General features: G+C 41.0%; 1 protein-coding gene across 1 annotated transcript in view; it reads left to right on the top strand.

The window, feature by feature from the left end:
* The window catches only part of nectin1b (nectin cell adhesion molecule 1b), a 70,200-nt gene that overhangs the window by 31,169 nt on the left and 12,248 nt on the right, over nucleotides 1-26,783 (top strand). The window contains exons 2-5 of the mRNA XM_026367105.1: nucleotides 15,433-15,804; nucleotides 17,592-17,891; nucleotides 18,361-18,478; nucleotides 22,630-22,781. Coding sequence (XP_026222890.1) covers nucleotides 15,433-15,804; nucleotides 17,592-17,891; nucleotides 18,361-18,478; nucleotides 22,630-22,781 — 942 coding nt within the window. The remainder of the gene's footprint in view (nucleotides 1-15,432; nucleotides 15,805-17,591; nucleotides 17,892-18,360; nucleotides 18,479-22,629; nucleotides 22,782-26,783) is intronic.

Here is a 26,783-nt window from a genome sequence, read left to right as displayed (position 1 = left end):
AAAGAGGGGAGTGTCACCTCGGCCTGTCCGGGCCTGCTCACACTGCAGGGGAGTGGCAGCACATTAACAAAGCGCAGCCGCTTCATCCTCCTGCAAGCAAGAGCAGGAGCAGCTAGAGTCTGACCTTCACCCACCTAATCAGCCAAGGATTAGGAGACAAACCTTGCCACCTTGCGTACTCCTAACAAACCGTCGATAAAGATCCCTTGTGCAAAATATCATGCTGGATAAGGCCGTTTCTGCTTGGCTAGTCTCACAGATAGAGGGCAGACATGGCCTTGTCATGTGGCATTCTTCTAACTAGGTCACAACAAGTTTCATTTTAGTGCAGCCAAGCGAGATCTGCTCGTAGCTAGAAAATGGGTATATAAATATTTAACAGTTTTTTTATTCACTTTTTTCTCTCCCCACAACAACAGGATTAAAAGAAGGCATGAGGCATTTGTATTCATAAAGTAAATTGCATTTCAAAACTATAGCAAAATTATGGTGAGCATGATAATTGCTAAATAACTAACTGTATGGGGAATGGGAATACAATACACTGTTAATTGGTGAACACCATCAATGTTCCCACCTCCCAGGAAACTAGCGTCTTTGATCATTCCCAGAATAGAAAAATATGCAGTTATATCTTAATGCATTTGCTATTAATGCTAGTTTGTTGGTTTATCTACTTTCATTAGGAGCAATAAGATGACGTGTTAATAAGCTACTCTAGTTACAAAGACTCATAGTGTACAGTCCTGGTTTATAGGTCTGCATTTTTAGGATTCTGTTCTATTTATTAGTAGTTATTCAGAAATGTAGAAGTTTTTTTGTAAAAATATAATTAAAACATCCCATTAGGAAGCATGTGACAGTTTTGACCAAACAGATAACATTGCATAACATTTTTCTCAGCCATTATTCTGTTTCACACTCACTAATGCAAAATGGCGGCTACTTAAGCCACCACATTAGCATGATAAATGTAAACACAATCACTGGAGAGGCTGTTGATTAGTATAAAGTGTTGAAGCCTGATAAAACATTGCAAAAAAAATAAAAGTCTCTTATTGTCTTTGCCCTGCACCAACTCGTAGCCTCAAGCATCTGCAGCTCCATGGACACCAACACATCTATTATGTATGAAGGGTCAGCTATGTGACTGTACAGCATGTGAGCATACATTGCAGCTAAATAGGAACCGATGAAAGGAGCTTTATGAGTCCAGTGTCTATTGAAATTTCTCAGCCTACCACTTTGATGATCAGGGATTTACTGGAGTTTATCTAAATCAGTGTCGGTGTGATGGCTATTACCTTTGTTTTGAGTCTATAAACATTACTTTATGCAATCTTTGGTGTAAAATCTAGTTTCTAATCTAGTCTAGGACTTTTTAATAAAAGTACAAAGACACCTTTCACACATTCAGATGCTGTTAACCTCCCTTTCCAGTCATGCTTGGATGAGCAGAAAATGAATTCCTGTCAATTATTGCTGTTTATTTGTAGCCCACATAGCTGTCACAATTAGCTCAAGTCCAGCTAAATAAAATGATTAATGTGATTATTTGTGTTGCTTTCTTTTCTTCCTCTAAACATATCCATCATTCAGAAATTAACACTAGAGTCTGTGTAATTACCACACTGTTATGCATGACAGATGAATGCACAACAGTCTAAAATTATAAATAACTTTAAACAAGATTAAACGCAGCATTATGCCTGCAAGGAATATACCTGTCACACTTTGCTGCCCTGAATTTTACTCTGACCTGCATTAGCACCAATGTCGAGCCTTATCCCAAGTTCCATTCACAACACTTACAGTGCGTTTGGGTGGCAGTGTCAGCTTCTCCAGCTTTAAATGCACAGATGCATTTTGTCAATTGTCAAGACACCAGCACTCGGCTCATTTCTGCTCAAACATTTTCTACCATCACTGCAAGGCTGGGATTGCAAGTGAGTGACTGTGGGAGCACAGGGTACACTTACAATCTGTGAAGGGCACAGAAAAGATGAGAAATTTTCACCCAAGCTACTATCATTTCTAGGCAACTGATATGTGCACTATTGAATGCTCTATGGTTGAAAACACTGGCATTTATTATCCTGGTGGCAGTAAGTGTTCCCAAAGTGTCTATAAAAACACCCAGGCTGCAAGCTGCAGGGCAATGTTGTGATCCTTAACAAGAAACTATCTAAATCTCATGTTTTGTAATTGTCAATAGTAGTTAATTATTAAATAGCATTGTAGAAACTATAAAGATATATAGTGTGTTGTTTATTAGTCAAATAACTCATGGTAACACCAACTACACTTAATAGTGATTTTACAGCTTGTCAAACTTGAGAATGGAAAGTTGCTATCTTTTGGGGACAGAACAGAATAATTAAAACAAAAGTATGACTGCATATAATTTAAACATTTTTGGCTCTAGTGTTAATAGAATATCTGAGTTTCAGTTGATAGGGAGCTCATCCCTGACTCCTGTCCACAAGAATTTCCCCAAGCAGAATTAATAAGGGATCTATTATGATTATTATTAATGCAGCATAAAAAGGAATCCAAAAGTGGCAAAACTAAGCTACAACTAGGCATTCACTACCAGGTTTTTCCATTGAACATCTGATCTCTGTGCTTCAGGCTTTTGTACCACATCTTCACTCACCTCTGTTAAAAACCAAACCCTTAAAATAAAAGCAAGTACGCAGAGATAAGGGGCCAGAGAGCAGCTGCAAATGGAAATGTGACCTAGCACTTCACTGACTCCTTCACCCTGCCCTCCTGCAAACCCAGTTTCACACCTACTCCAAAACATTAATGGAGAAGTGTGAACTTGCTTCTTTCACATTACCTTCGTGCTCCATTTTCATCCAATATCTAAATGGAGAAACAGAAAGGTTTTCCAAATTAGCAGTCAACTGTAATGTTTGTAGAACATCAAATTAGCAGTTTATTATTACCATCAAATCCCAAGGTTTCCCACAGGTCAATATTTGTAATAAAACACTCATGTAGAGCATTTAAAAGGAATAGATTTTGATTTATTGAATGGTTTATATATATATTAAGCCTTTTCATTCAATAATGAAATTATGACATTAAATTGGAAGAGTAATGGTTCCCTTCAGTGGCAGAGATGAGAAAGTGGCACACACAATTGTGCTTGTTTGACAATAACTTTAAAAAATCTTCTTATATCTACTAAGTCAATCTAGTCAGTGACTTTATTTTCTCAACGGCAAACAGAAACAAGATTACAAATTAAGTTAATGCAATAAAAACTGCTGCACAATGAGCCTCTGTGCTCAGCCACTGAATCATATCAAGAAAGACCAGTTAGGCAACTGTGTTGGGGAGAGATCCAGGAAAGTAGTGGTGACTGTTGTGTGGGACACAGTTTGATATATGTGTTGGTGAAAGTCTCTCATCCCTTGAAGTCTTATCCCGTGGCTAAAGCTATAGTATTAGGTTTTATTTTATAGATTAATGTGAGATACAGTGTCAAAATAATAACATTTTCTCTTGTGTAAAGCTAGAGTGGAAAACCAACCACTGGGGATGAAATCAGTACTGTATCCACAGGAGCAGGTATCTTAATTCGCTATGATCCAAACTCAGACTGAAGTAAATTGAAATGTCCATTTCTGGATTATGACTCCAGAGAGCATGACCAGCTGTTGCAGTTTGTGAGAGACTCGTTTTAAAAAGAAAACCAGTTGCAGCAGGAGAGGAAAATTGTGGCTAAGACACCATTAACTGTGATTCGGGTAACTTATTTGGAGAGGCTTCAAGTGAACTTCAAACATCTTTTTAATGATCTGTAATCCTTTGGCGAATCTTCAGTGGGCAGCTGGGCTTTCAAAGTTATTTTTACCAGGATGTGAAAATCCATGATGAAATTAAGGGTGAAGCTGGAAAAAACTGCAGTGTGTGCTTGTCACTCTACATTTTATTCTGGACATTTTGCCTAGCACCAGTGCTCCAGGTTTTACAGAGCTATGATAATCTCCTATTGGGGAACATAAAAACAAGTACTGAGAAGTAAAATGAGGAAGAGGTAGGTGAAAGGTTCTTTGCAAGCCAATGCTACACTGTCAGAAGAGAAAAGAGAGCCCATGTTGGGTCTTAATGGAGCCATTGATCCTGCACCAGTGGAAGACACACCCAGTAGGGGACTGGCTCACAGCGAGGAGACAGGTGTTCGCTCAATATCTGTCCCACTTCTCTGACCTTAAAGCTTTTAATCAGCTCTGCCAGGGAGCTTGTCAATCCTGTCAACAATGAGCAGCCCACAGTATAGACACAGTAAGGGAGGCCAATGTGAGGGTAAGAGCTCGAAATAATGCTCCTGCAGCCCGGAGGAAAACGTCTGTACAAGCAGTGTACAGCTATTTTGTCTGGGTTCCCACTGGACAGGTCCTGATGTCTTTGAGCCAGCTACAGCAGTAGTCTAAACTCTGTCAGCAGATTTCAAAGGCTATTAATGTCAAAACGTAGGTGTTCACATGTGTGATTTGATTTGGGATAAAGTCTGTGGCTACAAAACGCTTTTGGATTAACTTCCATCCCAATCACTTTGCGAGATGCTATCATCATGGGAGATGGTTCCCTCATCTGTTCACATACTCTGCATGCTAACCAGATGTTTTATTTCTTGCCATGGAACAGTACATTTCTTCTTGGTCCTGAGGGACTGACAGGTGATTTCAATTTAGCCTAACTGAGTTGCTCTCATTGTGACTGCCTGCATCGCTTTCCCTACTTTCTGATCAATAGTAATACACTATGAGGATTTGTCAGGTATATTTTCTTCCTTTGTTTCGTCACCATTCATCCCTCTGCATTCTGAGTCTGAATTGGCTCATTGTGAAGTTTAAATGCAGAATATCTTTTAACACTGAGGGTAATTACGGTGCAGTTTGATTGTAGTTAATAGCGCAAGCTGTCAGCGAAACAGTCACACAGCAGTCACAGAGTTACAATTTGGCCACATTGAAATTGCATTGAACCACACAATTATCTCCAGCCACTGGCGGCTGTCTATAGCGTTGTTCATTTTATCTGGATGCTACTTAGTGTTAATGTTAAATGTTGAGATTCATAGGTAGTGATTGTTGATTCTACCGCTTGTGATCTGGGAGTGTCATTCAGCCCTTGAATCCCACTCCTCAATTTTCAACCACCTAGTGCCAGCTACACTAAAAAAACATGACTTCATTTCCTGACTTTTTTGTGCCCCAAGCCCCAAGCCCACCCACTGTGGTCTTTTCAGATGAAACTCAAAGAAACCCACTCCCAGAGAGTCATTTCATGATTTTTGATTCCTACAATTGATTACCATGCCCATTTTCTTTCCAGTCACATTTTAGCAGTGCCTGTCCTGTTTTTCTTCCCGCGTACATCTTTGAGAACTCACCGAATGGCTTTTGTGTCCTGGGTCTCTGTGTCAATACACATTGTTAGACTTGTAACGACCAGTGGAGACTGGAGTAACTCATACCACCCGACTCAGCTTTCAGGCTGTTCCTTTCCCCTTACTGTGGCTTTGTGGTTCCCTACGTATGTCTCTTTGCCAGTTGCTTTTCTCTTTTAAGGTTAGTTGCAAACTGTGTAGAAATTGAAGTGCTGTTATTCCACGTGTTCTTCTAAAGCTTGATATCAAACATAGTCAATATGCAGAATGAAGAAGGTACAGATGAAAAATAACTGTTCAGACAATAGGTTCTTGTGGTCCTAAAATGTGTTCAGTTTACCACTATGTTATATTCCTCACTGCCAAGTCGGCATACAACATTCATTAAAGAGAAATAGATACGGTGTCAGATTGACACACAAGCCAAGATCCAACATATCTCTAATGATATCCAATGACATGATGTACCGAAGCACGCTGTATGGAATCATACTGAGTTCTGAGAAAGGACGGTATATGATGAAGCTCAGGGACTGGTGGGAAAGACAATACTCAATCCCAGCTGGAAAGCACATGCAGCAGAATATGAACGCGGTCCTGAGATGTGGTGAGCATTCCAACGGTTATATGTATGTGGAACATGGAGCCTTAGTCGCCTTGGAAAGATAGGCTGTGGTCGTGGTTTAGGAAATGGCTCAGCCCTGGTCTCGGAGTTCTACCAAGAACCACTGAATTTCATAGAGGTTTATGATCAAAACACACATTAAAAGGGGGAATTTGGCAAAGGCCAGAAGCCAACATTTATGCTGAAACACTGTTTGTTCCCATGTCGCCTTCTCTGTCACATGTTAGCATTAATCTTTTTGTTTACATGTCATACTAGCTGTTGATGCTTGTACAGTAACTTCTGTGATTTCTGTGTCTGTTGAGAGTCAAGGTCAGAGTCAAGACCATCTGGAGAACGTGCAGTGAATGTTGCAGATAAACTGCATCAAGGAATGCCTATTAAAATGTACATGCATTACCAATGTCAAAAAATATTTAAATAACAAGATAAGATAACATGTTCAGGGATAAAATAAGTGTAGCATATCTAACTTTATCAGCTTAAGTAACTCCGCATGTTTATTCCTCCAGTGGCAAAAACAGGATGGTAATCCATGCCTAAATGATGTGACTGCAGGGCGAAAATCATAATCGTGTTTATTTGTATCTAATTCCTTGTACATGCGCACATGGATGACTGGTTCATTACAATATTAGGTAGAAGCTACTAGAATTTTATTGCTTTTAGGTTTCATCTTATGTTGTTGGTTTAGACTGTCAGACGTGATACAAGGGCTGGTAGTCAGCTGAAGATTTGCTTTTATAACAACACTTGTTTTGAGCAAATGCACAGCATTTGTCAGAGTCCCTTGGTGATCATGACTCAGACACATACTAAGTGTGCTTGTTAATTGATAGCAGACTGGGGCTTCAGCCCACTGCCCACTCCAGCTGGAGTGTGAATTCCCTCTCCTATATGTTAATGGATCTGCTGTATAAATGGCCTGCGCCAGAATTGCTCGAGAAAAATAACTCAGTACAACACATCAACAAGCGAATCTGTGTGCACATTGCCCCTGCTGTCCTGTTTATGTCCCAACCACAATTAGAGATGCACTTTGATGACAGCCAGTTCTATTTTTTTCCACACATTTTTAAAAATGTATGTTATGCACGACATTGATTTCTTTCATGAAATCTATGGAGGCTGCTCCAATATAACGCAGAGTGGAAATGTCTGAAAAAATCACAAGTGACTCTAATCAAATATTGATTGTACGTTCTCTTTTCTTGGTTTAATAAGCTACTGGTCATGCAACAGTGCTATTCCCCATGCTCATGCTGGACCTATTTACCCCCAAAAGTCGTCCTTTGCCTGCATGCCTGGAAGATATCGGCTAGCCTTTGTCAAAAAAAAGCAGGAAAAACTCCACCAGTAAAGGCCAGCACAGGTCAGATGCCAAAAATGATATTTTTTGCTGTCAATGAGTATTTCTAAAGGTCACCTTGCAAGGGGTATATAGACTTACGATGTTTTTGTCACCAAGCTTGCAGAAGGTCTCCATATCAGATGTCCCTTATGTATATACAATCATTCATCCATTTTCAGCTGAATAGTTGTTTGATTTTTGAAATCTTAATGTTTCATGCTGTATACAACAAGTGCTTGGCATAATCGCATGGAAGTATTCAATGTTTATACTACATGCAAGACTTATCTTTACTTGTGGACAATGGAACAGATGGTGTGAGAGAAGGATTTGTCATGCATGGTTGTCCGGGGCCAGACTCCTTCTCAGCACTTTTTGGCAGGACTTTATATGCGTTTCATGCTTTATTTGCTGACTGCTTAGCAGTGGTATAGGGTAATGCTGTGGTCCTGGCTCACACATAGCCACCTCCATCCTATACGTCCCACTCCAAATCCATTCTTATGCATAATCCTGTATGCTTCATTGTCTAATGCATATTCAGTGAAGATGCATGCTGGTTCATACTTTGAAAAACAGAGCACTAACACTGACTCATGCAACCAAAATGAGCAGTTGTCTCAACCAGTGGTGATTAAGGATGCATCAGACCAGTATTCTTAGTTTTTTCAGCTGATTATTTCTATCTGTCGATCTATAGATATATGTATATATCAGAACATATTGTCCAGAGAGATGTTATCTAAACAATTCAAAACCCAAAGAGATGAAATGATAAAAATCTTATATGACCAGCAAATGTTCATTGAATGTGTCAGCAAAAAGAGGAAGCAAGCAGCCATCAAGAAGTGAGGGTATAGGTTTACCTGCATACACATGTTGTGTTTCTTTTAGATAATGTGACATGACAGTTGAGCTTCAGGGAGGTTTAATCTGCTCCTAAATGTCAATTAATTTCCCTTGCACTGTTAAGGGACATTTAAGTCTGAACTGCATCTTAACCTAAGTGTATAAGGAGAAGCATGCTCCTGCAGCAGTTGTTATTGTGCTGTTATGTTGACTATGTCAAAAGAAGTGTGGACATAGCCTCTGTGTCACCCTGTGCTAATACTCCGATTTCCACGGGAGGTGTGTTGCCTGCAGCATCGTTTCTCCTCCACTTTAATATCCTGAGTGCTGTAATCTGCTCACCACGTCTGACCCACTGCGTGTCACTCTCACTGCTTACCGTCCCCCATAACTCCCAAAAAATCCTCTGCATCACATTTATTTAACCCCTCCTCGCAAGCTCCAAGCCTACACCCACACCTGCCAAGGCTCGGCATGTCTGAGACCATAATGCATCACTTTGTGGTCTGCCTGCGCCTTCCTTTTTATTTATTGATCATCTTTCTCCTATTAAGATGTCCAACAGCTGCCTTCGTTTGAAAAGCCGAGCGAAACTTTTGCATTATTGAAAAATAACCAGCGCACATCACTGTGTGCACTGAGCCCATTCTGTGGATGAGATGCTTTGTTGACTAATTGTCTGGTCTCTGTAAGTGCTCTCCTGCGTCTTGGCTTGAGATTAGTCTGATAATAAAGCATATTATTATCTAGCTGTTATTGCTCTCACACCACAGTCTTTCATTTCTGTTGTAGAGTCACTCACAATACCTGGATCTGTTCCCCATTTCCCCCCTCAGTTTCAGTCAAACAAGCATGACTGTTTTGCTTACAGTCATTCATTTACCAGGTAGGGGAGCTCTCCTTTCACTTGTTCCCATCCATTTGTTTACTGACAGTTGCTTGATATCTGGTATCAGTGAGTTACGTCATCCCTCGAGTTGGTCAGGTAACGTCAACTCTGTTTATTTTGTGTCGTAGAACCGAAACCGTGATGGCCTTGTTTAGTTAAGCTGCAGGGGGAGGGAGGAGGGCAGAGCTCTCTGATACTGTGTTTACACTCAATACATGCCATGCTCCCTCCCTCCTCCTCGCTCCTATTCAGCCATCCCCTCTCTCTCTAGGGCAAAAGCCTTATTTTTGGCCCAGCTTTATTTGTCATTGCCTCAGTCAAAGACAACCAAAATCCCAGATTACTTCTTGTGTATTTCCTATTTGACCAGAATAAAAAGAAAACATTAATTACAATAAATCCACCAGCACTGTTAGCCACTGTATGTATTCAATTCAAAGAGGATGGTAAGATGCCCCAAAAAAGGGTCTAATGTACTTTACTGTGTCATCTAAGTTCAGTTATTTGAAGTTGTCTGATAACAAAATGGAGTAGCAGTGTTTTCCAGTGTTTCATTCAAGGATGAATCATTATCCCGCTGAACTAAGATGAGAAGCTCTGTTGCAGGCGAACTGATGCATCCTCTTGACATTTGAAATGCCTTAAAGCTGCTTGAGGGGCCTGTGTGTGTCTGCTTGTGTGTATGTGTGTGGGCCTGTGCTCTGAATCTTGTGTTGCCTCAGAAAGGATGGATGCAGCCACATTAGGTGAGAATTGTGTGTGGTCGACTGGCCGATGCTACGCACTGCCAACCTGAAAGCTGTAATTTTATAACCCTAGTGAAAAACACACGACTGCTGTGCTGCCGCATTCGGCCATTACGCCTCTCTCACCCCCAAACAAACAGCTATTGGGAATAGTTAAAATGAAATGCACAGTGCCTTTCATGGAGCATTCCCAGATTGGGAAGTTGCCTAACATAATAAATATTCTCGATAATCATTAACATTTACAGCTCAGCAGATGTTACATTGTCCTCAATGAACGGGTGTGTTGTACGAAAGAGTTTTTCAAATTTGAAGCAGATAGTGGAAAATGTGGAACAGGTCTGCTAACCATCTGTTCCAGTGAGGTTTCGATTGCATCTGCAGTTGAATGTTTGCTTGGGGAGACAGAGGGTAAAGAGAGCTGCTTTGCCAGGTACACCTTTGTTTACCCAAGAGACCTGGCTAAGGTACCATCAGATAGTGACTGAGTGTAGATTAAAACAAATTCTCTGACATATACTGCTCCATCTCAAAAAAACATAATGGCCACCGTCAACAAAAAGCAACATTAAACATAGAATATGGCTGCTCCTGCCAAATGAAGTACCCTTTCTGGATGAACTACAGCCGTTAGTGCTGTAGCTCCCAGTTATCCTTAAGCGTAATAAACCATAATTTATTCCATAAAGCATTTTGAAAAGCACTGTCAGTTGATAACGTAACCAAAATGCCACTGCTTGAGCTCTAAAACACTAGTTGACAAAAAGAAAATAGTGAAAATGCTCTACCATGAGAATAAACAAGCAGCTAATGGGTGGGTTTTGTGTGTGAGAGAAAGAAGATTTGGACTCCCCCTGAGCACCCCATGTGTGGTCATAAATAGGGGAGCGTAGACGACTGTGCCATTGCTGTGGGAACTGGGACTACGTTAAACAGTCATTATCCTGAGTGGCTCAAGCAGTCTTTTATCTATCAGCATCCCTCTTAAGTAACAAAAGAGTAACCAGAGAATATCAAACATAAGGAGATGATGTGTCTTCATTTGCTAAGCTTTAAAGCTGCACTTGGCAAGAAGTTTATACCAAAATATGCCTGATTTATCTGCTAGAATCACAAACTAGAGCTGCAGTTGACAAGGCTGTTGAATTTACACCAACTGCGATGTCAGATTTGATCTACAGCATTTACCCAAATTGAAATTCAGTGTCGGTGCTGGACAGAAGCAGGACATTTTCCCTGTCAGCAGGAAGTGAGACATTTTGCGCTCAGCCCAGTGAAAATGGAAACTCCTCTTCATCTCCACCCCAAAAATCTACGGAGGAGAAATTTAGATCCCAGAAGAGTAGAGTTTAATGACATCACATTACAACGTTTTCTTGATTTTGAAGTCTTCAAACTTTAAACAGCGACACTGCGCTGCCGTTTGGGACCGACAGTGTGCCAAGTTGCCTGGTGCAGCTTTAAATAGAAGACATTAATGAGCGCCTCGTCTAAAATATGCATTCAGTTCTATTTAATCTTTGCCTTACTCACATTGCAGCAGAGGTGAATTATTCTGAACTTCATTTGACTGAGGCACAAATGGATTTCTCTTGAATGAGCATGGCCCAAGTCATGATAAACGAGCCAATAATTGTCTTTTGAAATTTTGTTGGTCGTTGGCAAGTTCATCTAAAAAAAAAAAAGAGGAGAAAAAAAAACTATATTACAAATTCACAGTGCGATGAGCTGCCAAATAGCAGTAGATCTATGAAAAAGAAGCTTCGTGGGCTTTTGGGACGGCACTCTGCTTTTCAATTTAGGGTTTTGTGGTCGTGTTATTGTTTTATATGTAGAGCAAGGTCTGTTTTAACATTGTAGAGAAGAATATCTGGGAACAGATGAATATAGCATATTTACACTTCACCAGTCATCTGGCAGATGCATTTATTCAAAGCAACTTATAAGTGAGATGCAATGTACAAGGAAAAGGTAAGGTAAGCATAAGGGGGTCTTACCTAAGGGATTCAAACCCCATTCTCCCACATTGGACAGAGGCAGTGTTAACAATACACTATTGTAGTGTAGAGTTAGTGTTGAGACTTTTTTTCCTTTACAGCAGAGACAAAAAGCAAAGATGAGATGTTAATGCCATGTTTCTCATTCATTTTTGATTTGATACAGAAAAGAATCAAAGTTGTTTTTCATTTACATTTGTTTTCCCACCTGAGTAATGAAATCTCTGATTGATTCAAAAGCAATTTTCAGCTTTTTCCTGAATATTGTCCACACACTATAGGAAGGCTATTTTACTGAAGGTTGTTGTTGTCGGTGCAACAAATGTCCTGCATTGTCCAGTGTGCCATATGCAAACAACACAAAGCACATGCTTTTCCTTGCTCCCTGACAGAACAGATCTTGTTGCAGTTGAATGTTCTGTGAACAGCTCTGTGCTGAGGCCTTGGGAGTCTCTTGCTATCAGTGCAGGGCCAGACGGTACAGCAGCTGTTTTAATTGTGCCCCTTATGTACCCCTTGATCCAAGTCGGCTCACCTGGTGTGAACCAAACCACTCTTCTTTTTTTATACCCTGCCAGCTTGGGCATACTTTCTGCTTTGTTTGTTTGTCCTATTGCTTTTTCTTCCAGAAATAGGGCTCCTCTTTCCACTGCCAACTCTCGAGGCAGTGTCTAGCCTCAGGTGTATTAGAGCATGACTGTCCCCCAGTCACTCTCTTGTCAGTGTGAGAACAAAGCAGCAGCAGCAGCAGCACAAGCAACAATGCCAGGCCAGCCTCAAACCTGCAGCACATGTACAGATCTCCCTAAAGCTCCGCCTTCCTCTGTGTTGCCTCTCGCCAGTTTATTTTTTTCCTCAACTACTTTGACTATCTTTTTCTTCCTCTCTCCCTCTCCTCTGTTTATGCACCGCAGGCTCTCATAGCCCTCGCAAAATCTACCTTTAATGCCTCATGCATGTATGTGGCTCTGTTCTTCTGTGGCTTTGCAGCTCTGTGGTGTAGCCACTGTAGTCTGTAATTACAGCTCTGCTGTGTGCTCAGCCAAGGACTTCTCCAGTCCTTGAGTGAAAGGGGTCCCCGTGGGTGCCCCTGGTCCTTCACGAAGGGGATTTGGGCTCTGTGGCTATGTAATTATGCCTTTTCCTCTGGTTTCCATTTGCGTGAGCTGCTGTTTATTTGGTTCAATCTGAGTAGAGAACATCAGATTCACAGGAGGGAGGGGAACAGCGACGAAGGGAGGGGCTGCTGCTTTTCCTACAGCAAGCCCCTGCCAGAATTGTTTTAACATTCAAGGGGAAGAGGTCTAGCCAGCTACATATTTATGAGTTTCTACGGCCACCCATAACTTAAGATTAAACTTTAACTAGTGTTGTCACACAGTAAATTGTGTTTGCTATTTCAAAAAATATCATACTATAGCTGCCAAAACTGGTAATCTAAGCCGTGATAAAATGGAGTAAAGCAGTGCCCAGAGGTGCACAAGGACACAGGTGTTTCTCAAGGTACAGATGACAAGGTTGCCAGTTCTCCCTGTCACACTGTATTAGTAAATCAATCTGTCATTTTCAAATCCAACAAGTTTAAATCTTTATAGAGAGGGTCTTGCTGATGTGGTCAGAAGGAAATGAAAGATGATGTGTACTCAGTAGCTTCAAAAGGTTGTTACTTTGTTTTTATATGATTTGATATAGGCAGCCAAGGCTGCACTTGAGCGAAAGGATATAACAATGGATAGAAATTGCTTTCTGTCGTAATGCACTGCTCTCCAGTGTAAGCCATTCAGCCAGAGAGTTGTGTCCCCATCATGTAAGATGGAAAGAAATGCAATGCTCATCTTAATAGCCAGAGTCTGCATCAACTATTTCCTCTCTTCATGCATTTATTGTTGCCCCAATGTCCTTTGGCTCACTACCTACAGAAAAATCTTCATACAGACAGTGTGACAGCCTGTACACATAGGACCCCTCCACACTTCTATATAGCTGAAGGTACACTCCATTGGATTTTGTATTCAAGTCGGTGTATTCATGAATGGATGTCTCTTATGTAGTCTTACACACTTTAAAGCCACCAGCAGAACCTAAGTTTGAACACAGTCATTATCAATCACTGAGATGCAGTTGCTCTGTGTTTAAGGGCCACTCTGTTTGCGGTGCATGTGTGAAAAGCCTAGTTCTCTACTTGAGGCCACAACATATTTTCTCATTGGTTATGACTTGATTCATGACCGGTCGAGTGATTAACTGAGGAATTTCAGTCTCTCTTCCTGTGGATCCTCACCCATCTATAGGAGATAATTATAGTTGTGGCAGGTTGTAAATAAAAGTCCAGCCAGGGGGTTGTCGGACCAGGAAATGGGACATCATCAGACTTCACCTGAAAAGGAACATAAATCAGACACTGAGCTAATAAAGATGTGTCAAAGACGACAGGATGACAGTTCAATGACACACCGTTCAGTGGCACATTCATTGTGAGTACCATCATTTCAGACACCAGATTACAAGTAAATAAAAGTTGTATTGTTAACAACAATTCAATGAATGAAAAGAACAAAGGAAGATGGGAGCAGCAAGTGTTTTATCTCACCAATAAATCAAAACATAGAGACGTTGACTTACTCACTCACTGCCAATGATGTGTCATACTTTCTTAATAAATGTCTTTAGTGAATTGCTGATTATCAAAATTGTTGTACGTTAAATTCCTGAGTGAGCTAATCCTGCATTGAAGATACAAGCAGGGAGCATGTAATCACGTAATTCAAAGATGTTAATTGCAAGGCTGTTAATTTTGTGGACATACCGTGCATCAAGGAAAAAGCAGTTAGACATGAGAAACATCACATCGCCGTAACCATGAAAGACGAAACCATGGGCGAGTTTACAGAAGGTCCGTCTTTGTTAATTGACCTTTGTTTTTGTAGCAAACACCTCACAGGCTTAGATATTAGGTGAGAGCGACGTAATTACTTGTTTTTTTATATAGCTAATGTGTGTGTTCTCTTTGTTTAGAGTGCTTACACAGGACGCCACATTGTTTTTCTTAATAGGTGCTACAGGCAGTCATTGAAATATTTGTAAGTAAAAAGTGATTAAAATTACAATGAGCCAGCCAGGGTGTTGCTGGGTAGACGAAGGGGAGCGCAGCCGACGATGACTTGGCTCCAACTCAGTGCCCTTGTATTCATTCATTAGTGATGCATTGGTTCTCGCTCGGCCCTCCCATCTCATCACCAGCAGTGCCCTCGCGGACAAAGACAGGGTGGTATAGATGTGCCCATTATGTTAATAACAGCTCCCACAGCTTTAACACGACCACCACCATGTAGTGACTTTTTATGTAGACGTATAAGGAGCAGACTGTGATTTCAAAGCATGGGAAGAGTGTGTGGCTGAATCCATGAGTTTGACTGCAAGTGTTGTGCGTGCATGTACTACCTACTAGGCTGAATTGACTCCTTGACTTTCAGTGCATGTACCTACTATTGACTGGAGTGCTTTGCTTGGCCTTGGACACTTGTTAATCGTAATTAATTTTTTTTTTTCCTCTCTGTGTTTCTACTTCTAGCTGGCAGTGGACAGATGGTACAGATGGACCCCAGCAAGTCTGGCTTTGTGGGTTCACAAGTGGAACTGCGCTGCATTTTCATCAACAGTAACCCACCAGTCAAGATCTCTCAAGTCACCTGGCAGAAGCTTCTCAATAATACCAAACAGAACGTGGCCATAGCCAACCCAGCCTTGGGCGTGTCCGTTTTGCAGCCTTTCAAGGAGCGGGTCAGTTTCAAGCAGGCAGCTGTTCGTCATCGTACGCCTTCACTGGAGGACACCACCATTGTGTTCTCCAACCTGCAGCTGTCTGATGAAGCAGCCTACATCTGCGAGTATACCACTTTTCCTGCAGGCAACCGGGAGAACATGGTCAACCTGACAGTATATGGTAAGAATCTGTAGGAAAATGGTAAAATGGGGTAAATCATCATTTTTATTGACTGACTGCATCTACATCATCTCTAATTTGAAGGGTAACAGTATTTTCTATTTTAGTGAAATCAAATGCTTAAAAGCACATTTTTCTTTGGTTGTTTTTTTCTATATCTTCATGCACATACAGTATATTTCTGCCTTTTTAAACAAGCATTTCATTCATCAAATCAAGACCCTTCTGAAGTTGCATCAGTGTTTTCAGCAACATGTCAACATGTTGTTTCCATAAAACAAACCTGCCTTGAGAAAGTCTCATTTTAAATGTCATTAAAATTGTAAATGCATGGCATTACAGCAGGAATTCAGTGCTACAGTCTGATGACTGGGGTTAAACAGTATATGTTCCTACATGTTATAGAACAAAGATGAATTGCACAGATCAGATTGTGCAAGTGTTGCAATGAGTCAAGCATGTGTGAAAAGGTTTGGAGCCAAGAAAACTGAGAAAAATATCAAGTTCTTCATCTAAAAATCAGTCAAGCAGCTATTTTTTCAAACATGTTACTACTGGCCTGATGAGTGTACAACGGGATGTAATATCTGTCACCCAAATATGGTTTCTCTTTGACTTAAGGCAGGAAAGGATTTTTTTTTTTTTTTACCAATCAGATAACAATGGGTCAAACTGACATCTTTCTTTTTAGAGCTCTGCTATACAACATTACACAGCCACAGGGTTTGTTGTGAAGTAGGTTTAATTCTTTTGAAACACCTCCAAACCATATGCTCCGTTTCTTTTCTCTAAAAGTGTTCCTGATGTTTATAGGTAAAACTCCCCCACCAACCGTCACGTCGCGGTTGAGTCCACAAAGCTCTTATTCTATTGCCGGTATAGGGGGTCAGTGTTAAAGTGAAAATCATTCTTGATGGATACGCAATGTGGTGATTTGTGTCACAGTTAACAATAATCACACTTTGTCCTGTGCAGCTTTTATAAAACAGGAAACTGCAGCAGAAAGAAAATCAATAAAAATGACAGGTGAAACGGAAATCGATAAGGCCACTTCAACAGTGTGTAATTTACCTTGAATAATCTCATCTCATGGAAAAAAAGAATTGCTTGAGATGTGGTTTATCTTGAAAAGAGGCAGCTTTAAAAGGTTGTGTGTTGACTCTGATTAGAGATATAATTAAAAATTAAGTGTTAATGCATTTTCTATTAAGTCCCAGTAGAAGAAAAGGCACTTGGCCAAAGAAGTCCCTGTTGCCAGAGCTTCTTGTGAGCTCTGAGTCCCCATTTCATGTCACTGAGGCTCCCGGGCCTTTTTAAGGCTTCGGCAGCTCTGTGAGCGTCAGAAACCTGTGTGCATAAAACCAACCGGCAGCTTTCCAAGAGGCCTCTTCATGGTCTATCTCTTTCAGTTGTGCATTCGCTCAAGCTCAAGCCTGCCTTTTGATGTACTAAGAGTAGATTGCTAATTGGCAACTCACAAAGGACTCAAATTGGATGACTGTGCATTTGGGTAGGCAAGTGGGTTCTACATCTGTGAGTGCTTTGACGACTACTTTAGCTTTGAGGAGGGAAAGAAGCAAACTTCGCCTGATTTGAGTTACACCACAGTTTTTATCTCAGCTCTTTAGTTTAATTTGCTTCAAATAGCTGATCAAAGTCTGATTGTACGTGAAGCAGACACAAGTAGACATTCAAATAAGATGGCAACTCAAAGAAAAAAGATCTTTCCTTAATGAGCTTTAATTAGAATTCAGCAATTTAATTACTTTAACCTTTCTTCTCTACAGCTCGGCCTATGACACGTATGACCTTGACAACGCCCACGATTGTGGCCAGGGCCCAGAAACGCAAGATGACTGTGGCCACGTGCGTATCGGCCAATGGGAAGCCCCCAAGTGTGATAAAATGGGACACCAGGTTGAAGGGCGAGGCCACTTTCCAGGAAACCCGCAACCAAAATGGGACGGTCACAGTACGGAGCAACTATGTGGTGATACCGAGCCGCGAGACTCACAAACAGAAGCTCACATGTATCGTGACATATCGAAACGAAAAGATCACAGACAGCGTGGTGCTGAATGTGCAATGTAAGAATCTGCTACCCTGGAAATATAGAATCATATGTTTATATTATATGTTTTCAATACTGCACATTTGTAAAAGCACTTTTTAAAACGGCTGCATTAGTTTACACCTGTTTTAGTCTGAATTCATTGTTCTCGGACACACGAAGGTTGTGTGTCCTGTTGCAAAAGGACACCAGTAACTTTACAGTAAACAAGGTTCTCTAGCAAACACAACTCAGAAACATGAGCTGCACCCGTAAAGCAAATGATTCCAACACATTATCTTTTTTCTATTTCAGTTTAAAATGTGACATTTTGAATTTATTAATGAAACAGTTTAATTCACATGAGGTCTTTCATAACTTTTGTTTTTAGAGCATTACTTCTTTAAAACTGTTGCTATGCTTCAGCAGGGAGACAATAATAAGAAATGTGTTTTTTAGATTATTTAGTTTAAGAATAAACTGACATCAACATGCTGTCCTTGCAGATGAACCTGAGGTGAAGATTGAGGGCTTTGATGGAAACTGGTATCTGAACCGCCCGAATGTTCAGCTCACCTGCAAGGCTGATGCTAACCCTCCTGTTACGATCTACCAATGGAAACTGTAAGTCTGACTACACCCTAACAAAAACTCTTAAGGCCCCACAGACAAAACAGCATGGCTACATGTTGCTTCCCCTACGTTGGATTTTTTTGTTATAGTCTTGCTAAAAAAAGACAAGAAGGGAGTTTTATAGAATAAAATAGAACAGAGTCTGCTCTGCCCCAACATTTATTTATTTATAAATATAAATATATATAGAGATGTGTGTGTGTGTGTGTGTGTGTGTGTGTGTACACAAAATAGTAACCTACAAAGATAAAACCACTTCAGCTTCCTTTCTCCTCTCCAGAACTATGTCTCAGTTTATTTGTTTGTTTATGAAACATGTAATGAAGATAAGACTATGACTCGAGGCAGAGCACAATGGGGCTATTACGGCAGCGACGCACACCCCAACTCCCTGATGGTCACAGATACTGGAAGATAAATGCAAACAGAACATGGATTGCCTTGCTAGTGGGGTTTTGCTTTGAAATCTGAGGACCAGTATGCAGGTAGAGGGGTAAGAAAGCGTAATTGTTAGTGCTGGTGTGTTCTCAGGAGGGCACAGGAGGCAACTGTTTGTCCCTGACACACGAAGAAAGACCAGAAGTAGGAGCTGTGGATTAGGCCAGTGTACTGCAGGGCTGACATCAGTGTTTTCGCCTCAGATGCTATCAAATACACAAAGATGAAGGGATGCAAACATGTTTTCAAGGCCTCTGGGAATTGTTGAACAACTGTGGTTTTGATCTGCTTTAAGCAATGGGCACGAAAGTTGGTCTTGCAGAAATATTTCAGTTTAAAATATAAGCACTGAGACATGGAAGAAAAACAACTGTAATAAGGATTGTTTGCTGTAATTTGCACTGATTAAACTCTTTGATACAAAAAAAAAAAAAAAAGTTGGTGCAACAAACAACTTTTCTGAGCGTATCACAGTTTCAAATAAAATCATTATACGGTAAAATTAGGAGATAAACGTAGCAATTTGTCCTGTAATTGCGCAGTGAAGGCTGGGTTGAGAAATATGTCACTGGACACGAGTGGATGTGGATTAATAGACCATTGTGCCCTCATTGTATCTACTTGATGGGCCACTGTTGGATTTTAATGAGGCTTGGGGACTTTTTTTTTTTTTCTTTTATGCATACATTCAGCTTTCAGAGGGAATATCTGATATACACACAGGGTCAGAAGAAAAAGCCAAGACAGAGACGAGATTTTGCCTGTTTTTTATTTTCTTTTTTATCAGAGGCAAAAGGGAGATTTAGTGAGATAAGGAGAGAGGAGGAGGAGGAGGAGGAGGGTGAAGAGATGTGATCTAGAAGGACGAGGGCACTGTGCTGACAGATAGGAGGGGACGGCCATTGCTGCACTGAAAATGAGATGCCAAATCTGTTGTGAAGGTTCCCCTGGGCTCCACTGTGGAGGTCAGCACAAGGCTGTGACGGAATGATCCGGAACAAGCCGGCAAGGATTGCGTCACACTTAAACACAAACATACACACAAATGAGGTGAAGCCAGATCCAGTAAATATTAATGTGCTGGATTCAGGTCCGCATTAACTCCCAAAACAATTATGTGTATGTAGAATTTATCTTGTTCAGTGAATTTGTAGATCCTATTGTTTTTTTGTTTTTCCTTTAGCTTATTTCCCCAAAGCAGCTATAATTATTTCAAAAAATAACAACCTTTATTTGTGCCATCTGCAATCACTTTTTCACACATTCTCTTTGTTTGCTGCATTGTGTGGAGTGTGCAGAAAGCCTTGGCATATATACAATCCTTGAAGAAAGCAACCACGCTTTTTTTTTTTCTTTCTTCGAGCACAAAGCTATTTCTTAAAATGGGTTAATGGGGAGCTGCACTGAAATAGAGGATTCAGCCAGGACACACCCTATTTGAGCCTAACGTTTGTTTTTTGAGATGTGTGTTTGCAGGGCATTCTCAACTCGCCATTTGTTGATTCAGTTTCAAGTGCAGCTTTCACTGGGCACAGGAATACTAACTAGGGAAGAGGATTACTTTTTTATTCTCACAAATAACTCGGTTATCTACGTGTTAAGGTTTCAGACTTGATATAATATTTTCAATTTTTCATTCTCTGGAAAGCCTTTTCACTAGCTCACACTTCCCCTCCCTCTGTGATGCAATACTGCCATAAATATAAACAGTAGCATTATTGTATTTTGAAGTGTGATTATCTGGAACTCTGCTCCAATTAGCCAGCTGAGTTATCTCTGTTATGAAAATGTGATTCCAAAATTCATTTTGTATAAAAGGCATCGCTAGCGATGTCACAAACAGCTGTGGACACTTGTCACACACACTTTATGCCCCTTAAAGTCAAGGTTATTCCAGAGGAACCTAAAAGATGTAATAATTAGTTGTAAATTGTTTTTAGATATTTTGGCCTTTATGCGTATGCACAGTATGTGTTTCTCAACCAATTTAAAGCCACCTCCACACAATGATGCAGTACATAGATATCCAGATGATGGGTTGTAGAATGTGTCTTTGAGTCCCCTCATCTAAACAGCCACACATCCACATCTATGCACACACATCACATGCATGCACATGAGCAGTCATCAGATAATCTGCATCTCTCACAGGCTGTTTGTTAGCCTTTCATTTAGCTGCCTATTACACACACACACACAGACACACACACACTCAGATGTCTCATACAAATGCAGACAACTCTGGTCTGTGGCAGAGTCTGTGGTGAATTGCAGTTTGCCAGCCTTTCATTTCTGCAGCAAATCAATTGGGCTTTGCAGAACTCAGCATTTGATATCGGCTCACAAGGTAACTGATTATTGAATCGTGACACACTGTATTGAGGCCTGTTTGCAGTTCCATTGTGAACCTGTCGCTAAGATGGCCAATGAGAAACAACTCGGCCGTAGCTTTTTTATTACCTTTGTTCTAAAGTATGGACTGAGGGGGAAAAAATCTTACTTGTACTGAAAATCTGCTCTAAAAAAAGAACTAATCCACATATGGATGGGCTTGTTGTCATCGACATTTTATGATTGTTAAATTAACAACTAGCTTTTCACTCTGCCTTTTTCTCCACAATTCAGTGTAGCTCAACTACTTGATGTGTGGCCATTGTTAGCATGCGATCTGATTTTGTTGCCCCTGTGTCATTTTAAGTTTGTGTTTCTCTCATGGTAATAAATACAACATTTTAGTTTTTAATAATCTCCAACCTCACACTCTAGCAGATCTCAAACTGTCTCTCAGATGCAGTCCGTCTCAAACGGAGTGAAAGAGGGAAGTCTTATTAGGGTCTTTATCGTTTAAAGAAACTCAAACGACCACCAACACCCAGCAGCAGCAGCTCCCCACAGTCAGGCCAATGAGCTATTGAATATTTTCTCAGTCGCGTTTGTAGCTTTGCTTAAGCTGGATCCATTCAGAGCAGCTGATGAAGCAGATCGAGCTGAAGGCAACAGGAAACGTCTAATTGTCACAAAATCCGACACCTTATTCAGCCTCCAGGCTCCATAAAAGGGGTCCCGATAATAGAATAGAGGGCTGGTGTGCTCGTGATCCGTGACCTCAAAGTGTGCTGACCTGATCAAAGGACGTGAGCAAGTCTGAACGCGGTAGAGATAGTGAACCATGAAGACAAACACCTCAGGCAGGAGAAACAGGCTCCAGTTCTCATTGACAGCCCAGCATTTGGTAGATTCTGCATTTATCGCTTGATCAGCTGCCTTTCCTGACAGCTCCCCTGAGTTTTGAGCTCTGCCATATGAGCTCTGCTATAGTTGAGGAAGGAAGCCCCGCTCCTTCACCCCTCCTTCTCCTCCTACTACTGTATGTTTTGTATTCCTCGTGCCAAAACAGCCAGTGTCCTCAGGCATCAGCTATGCCTTACCTGTTTGGACCTGCTGGGATTCCCTGTCCTCATAATTTTGTTTGGACGTGATGGATGATGGTTGAAATATAGCGCTGTCAAATATTCTTGGTATTTATCTCACCAACACACACACACACACTCATCCACGATTGTTTGGCACTAGAGACTGTATTTTTCATGCGTTTTGAATTGCTTTGCTGCTCCGGGGAGAGGGATTTTTTTTTTCCCTCTGTGGTCTGGTGTAATTCTGCCATTTTATGGTGTCTGTGTTATTGCCTCTCTCTCTCGCCACAGCTTGAATGGCTCCCTGCCCAGTAATGTGGAGATCAAGAACAACACCCTCTTCTTTAAGGGGCCAGTGACCTACGACCTGGCTGGGACATATGTCTGTGATGCCACCAACAGCATCGGGAGTCGCACTGGCATAGTGGACGTCAACATCACAGGTAGGTTGCTAAATACACTCGCTGATGTCTCTGTTCTTTGTCTCTGTCTTCAGTAACTCTGGCATGGCTTGTATCAGTACAGTACCCTCCCTAAAAATGTCGCCAGCGGCCGTTACACCCCCTCTCAGCCCAAGTAAACACAAACATGCATGCACATTCACAGACCAGGTTAAGTGTAGCAGACCGGCGTGTTTTAGATTCAGCTCCCACCTGCCCCGGCTGTGTGTCGGGTTAAATGAGAAAAAAAACCCTCTGTGTTTTGATATCACAGCTCCACACGTATTGTGAGAACACAACAGCCGCCCTCTCCCACCCTCCCCTGTAACGCATCCAGGCGCATGTGTGTGTGTGTGGGAGCGATATAAAGCAGGCCTATTATCAGCACCTAAAATAACATTAAGGAAAATGGGGGTTTGAGGTGAGGGTACTGTATTGATCATAGTTCGCTCACATCACACTCACATTTCTCCAAACAGCGTGCCTCTATTGCAGCTGAGCTCTGCGCTCGTTCTTTTGTCTCTCCTCTTTCTCTCTTCTGGGGAAAACAAAATGCTGAACAAAACTGATTCAGTTCCCTTGCCCTCCACATAATTGTTGGCACACACATATTGTGGTTCCTCTGAGTTCTTATCCATAGGAGGAAATATTTTACACTCCAAAGCCTGTCCTACCCTATACAAATAAGATCAGACTTTGCCATACGTACTACAAATATGGGAATTTTCTTGTATTGGTACCAGCTGTGTGTGTGGTAAGGGGAGACTGTCGCAGTTTTGCTCTGGTCGGACTGGAAAGACTTTTCCCCTTTACGCTCTGTGCTGCTCGGTTTCAGGGAGGTGGGGGTGTTCTAACTTGCATTGCTTTGCATGTTGACTCATGTTGTGTCTCTGGGAACGTTGTGCTTGGTGTGAAGTGAACAGCTGTGCCTTACAGTATCATTGCATACCTTTTTTTTCCTGTTTCCTCTCTTTCAGTGAGTTATTCTCTACTGGTAAGGGTAAAGCTTAGACAAAGCAGCTTTTGTAGGGTGTGATGATGTCATTGCCTGCATTGTGAGAAGTTGCCCATCCAAAGTAGGCGGATTATTAGTGTGATATAGAATAGAAATCTCAAAGGGGCATTAACAACCCTTACTTATCAAACTGGAAAGTGAGGAAGTAATCTACTGTCAGGAAATCACCCTGCACCAGCTTGAGTAATTGTGTTTCAAAGAGATTGCACTGGCAAAAAGTACTGTACCCCTTTGGAAAGGCAAAACAAAGGCACCAAAGTCATTTTCTGTTTCTGCTTTTTCATTGATTGCCTAAATTAACAAGCCATATTGCTATTGTTGCAGTAGTCCCTCTATTTATTCTAATCATTTGTCCGTATAATTTTATTGAGTGAATAAGGTGAACAATGTGTGGGTACATAATTTGAGCACATTCAGTTTCAATTTGTTTGCATACAAAATTTAATTTTAAGATATTGTTTTTTTGTTTTGTTTGCTGTTTTTTTATTTTTATTTTATTTATTTTTCCACTTTTTGTTTTACCTTTAGAGCCATGAAAAAAAAATAAGCATGAATTTTTCAGCAGCTGGTTAAAGGAGGTGTAATGATTGATTTAGTGCTGTGAAAACAGTCTTGGCTCTCAGCTGGCGGTGGCTTTTACTTCCTTTCACTCTGTATGTTTACAGTAATTAATCGCCTTAGTTATTACACATCATTCAGCAACATGTAATTATACATTAAAGCAAAAAGTGTTTTTTTCATTTTCTGCTTCATATGATGATTGTCACTTTTTCTGTATCTGATAAGATCTTTCTTTTACATCTGTGCAGTTTCGTTGAGACATGCCAAAACATTAAATTAAATTAATTTAATTTAACATTAAATGTCACAAAGTGCTCTGTGGTCCGTTTGTATTCTCTGTGGTTACAAGCTGGCTGGATGCTATATTCTATACTTTTAGATGGCAAAAGTCCTGAGTTTCTGTTTAGGGTACATTCCCAAAGGGTCCCATACAAGCCTTAAAAAGCATGTTGCCAGTTCCCATAGTAACAGTGACAAGTTAAAAGGGAGACGAGCCAGGCTCCCTTCCTAAAGCGCAGTACAGAGCCTCGGCTCCAACATGGCGCTCAGTCAAATTGCAGCACAAACACAAACAGCCATAGTTGAATGTCAAACATTAGCATGGTTTGGTGCTTAAGGATGCAGGGAGGAGTGCAGCAGCATGTACAAACAGGGACAGAGCTGTCCTGCCCTTATGTCTCAGGCAGGTGCAACATGGATTCATTACAGTGGCATCGTACAATGCTTGTACTCATGTGCTCTTTGCTGATGTTGTGAAATGCTAGCCTATTCTTGTCTTAACTTGGGCTTGTCAGCGTAATCTCCTACACTACCACAAAACACCATTAAGCTCCTCCTCCTATGTGTAAAACATTCAGAAGGTATTTCTGTGAATGTAGAACAGCTCTTGGCTTTCATCAGTTATGGTGACATGGACATAAGAATGTCAGAGACGAACTTGAGGCCGGGCATTTCCTAGTAGTTATTTGAAATGCTCTGTGCAGCATTGACATTGCCTGTGCATAATGACATAGTGGTGGAGGTAAAGAAGTATGCTGATGCTTCATTAACTTCAAAGAGCTCCCTGTGCTCCCAACAGTCTCAGACAAGCCAGCTGAGACATGGCAGGTGAGAGAGCCCACTGCTGGCTGCTGTTCAAGGCTGCAGCACTGGGCCTCAGTAATGCTAGCTATGTGTTCTCTGCAGAAAAGGAAGGTGAACAAGCCAATAGTTGCAGGATATGGTATTCGTTCAATAGCTCACAGAGCTGACAATTTCTAGACCAGTGCTAATCATGAAAGAATTATTTAATACCTGGAAGTGGTATTTGGATTTAGATGCACAGAGGGGAGTTCAGATTTATAACTCAGTCAATACCTCAGTTATCACAGCCTTTTTTAGCCTGCAGTAAACTATATCAGAACAATGATAAATATGACACATAAACAATCCATCAAGCACTTCCTAACACCATTGTACATAGATTTGTCCTTATCAAGACCTGGATTTACCCAGATGCACTAAGACTAGCTGCATTATGCTTGGGCTTGGCAGTTGGGGTTTTTTCTTTTCATTTTGAAGTTGATTTTTAGATTGACACAGCAATATACACCTGCCAGGGAGACAACCGTGCTTCCACTGTAAGGAGGGTAAAATGTCCGTGACAACTTGTTTGTATCACAGAAAAGCTATTTTCGCACGCTGGAAAACAACACTGATGGTGCACTTAAGGAAGGTGCATTTTAATCAAGCTCTTCCGTTTTCATGGACGGATTTGTGGGAGCCGCATAACTGTCATCCCGGCAGATAGCAGGGCCACAGAGCACCTTGTTTCAATTAGTTTGGGGATAGTGTTTGCTGTGGAGATGGCATCGACTATAGTAAGTCACATGGGCTAAGACAGCTTTCTCCAAGGACGTGTGTTCTGCAGATATGGTGTCGCTTGTCAGAATCTAATGAACCACTCTCCTGTTTTAATCAATCCTCGCTCTCAGAAAAAGAGGTGAAAGTCTGAGGGATAAAGAAAGGAGGGGATCTATAGCGAGAGAGATGAGCTTCGTGTAATGGGCCACTTCTCAGAAAATACCTCTCTCATTCACATTCAGTTCAGAAATCTCCTGAGGCAAAGTTGACAAGTCGTCAGATCTGATTAATCAGCTAATTACTAAGGGGCATCAGATGCCATGTTAAAAAACAGAGACAATTAAACCGCCTCACAATGAAAGTTATTTTTGACGGTACAAATTTAAATCATCTAATAGGAATGTCATCAAACAGTGACTGCTGTAAAATATCGCAGCTAAGAAAGCTTCGGAGAAGAGGGCTGAATAATGTGGTTAAACCTCAAAGATCAAACCGTCTCAACTTAAGAGAGCAAATTCAGTCTTTCATTAAGATAATCAGCTTTTCCACCATCTCACTTTGTTTTCGTGCTCGAAACAAATCGATGC

Source organism: Anabas testudineus, chromosome 13 (genome assembly GCF_900324465.2).
Source record: "Anabas testudineus chromosome 13, fAnaTes1.2, whole genome shotgun sequence".
Taxonomy (NCBI): Eukaryota; Metazoa; Chordata; class Actinopteri; order Anabantiformes; family Anabantidae; genus Anabas; species Anabas testudineus.
The sequence above is the reverse complement of the archived record's forward strand: the minus strand, read 5'-3'. Positions and strand labels throughout refer to the sequence as shown.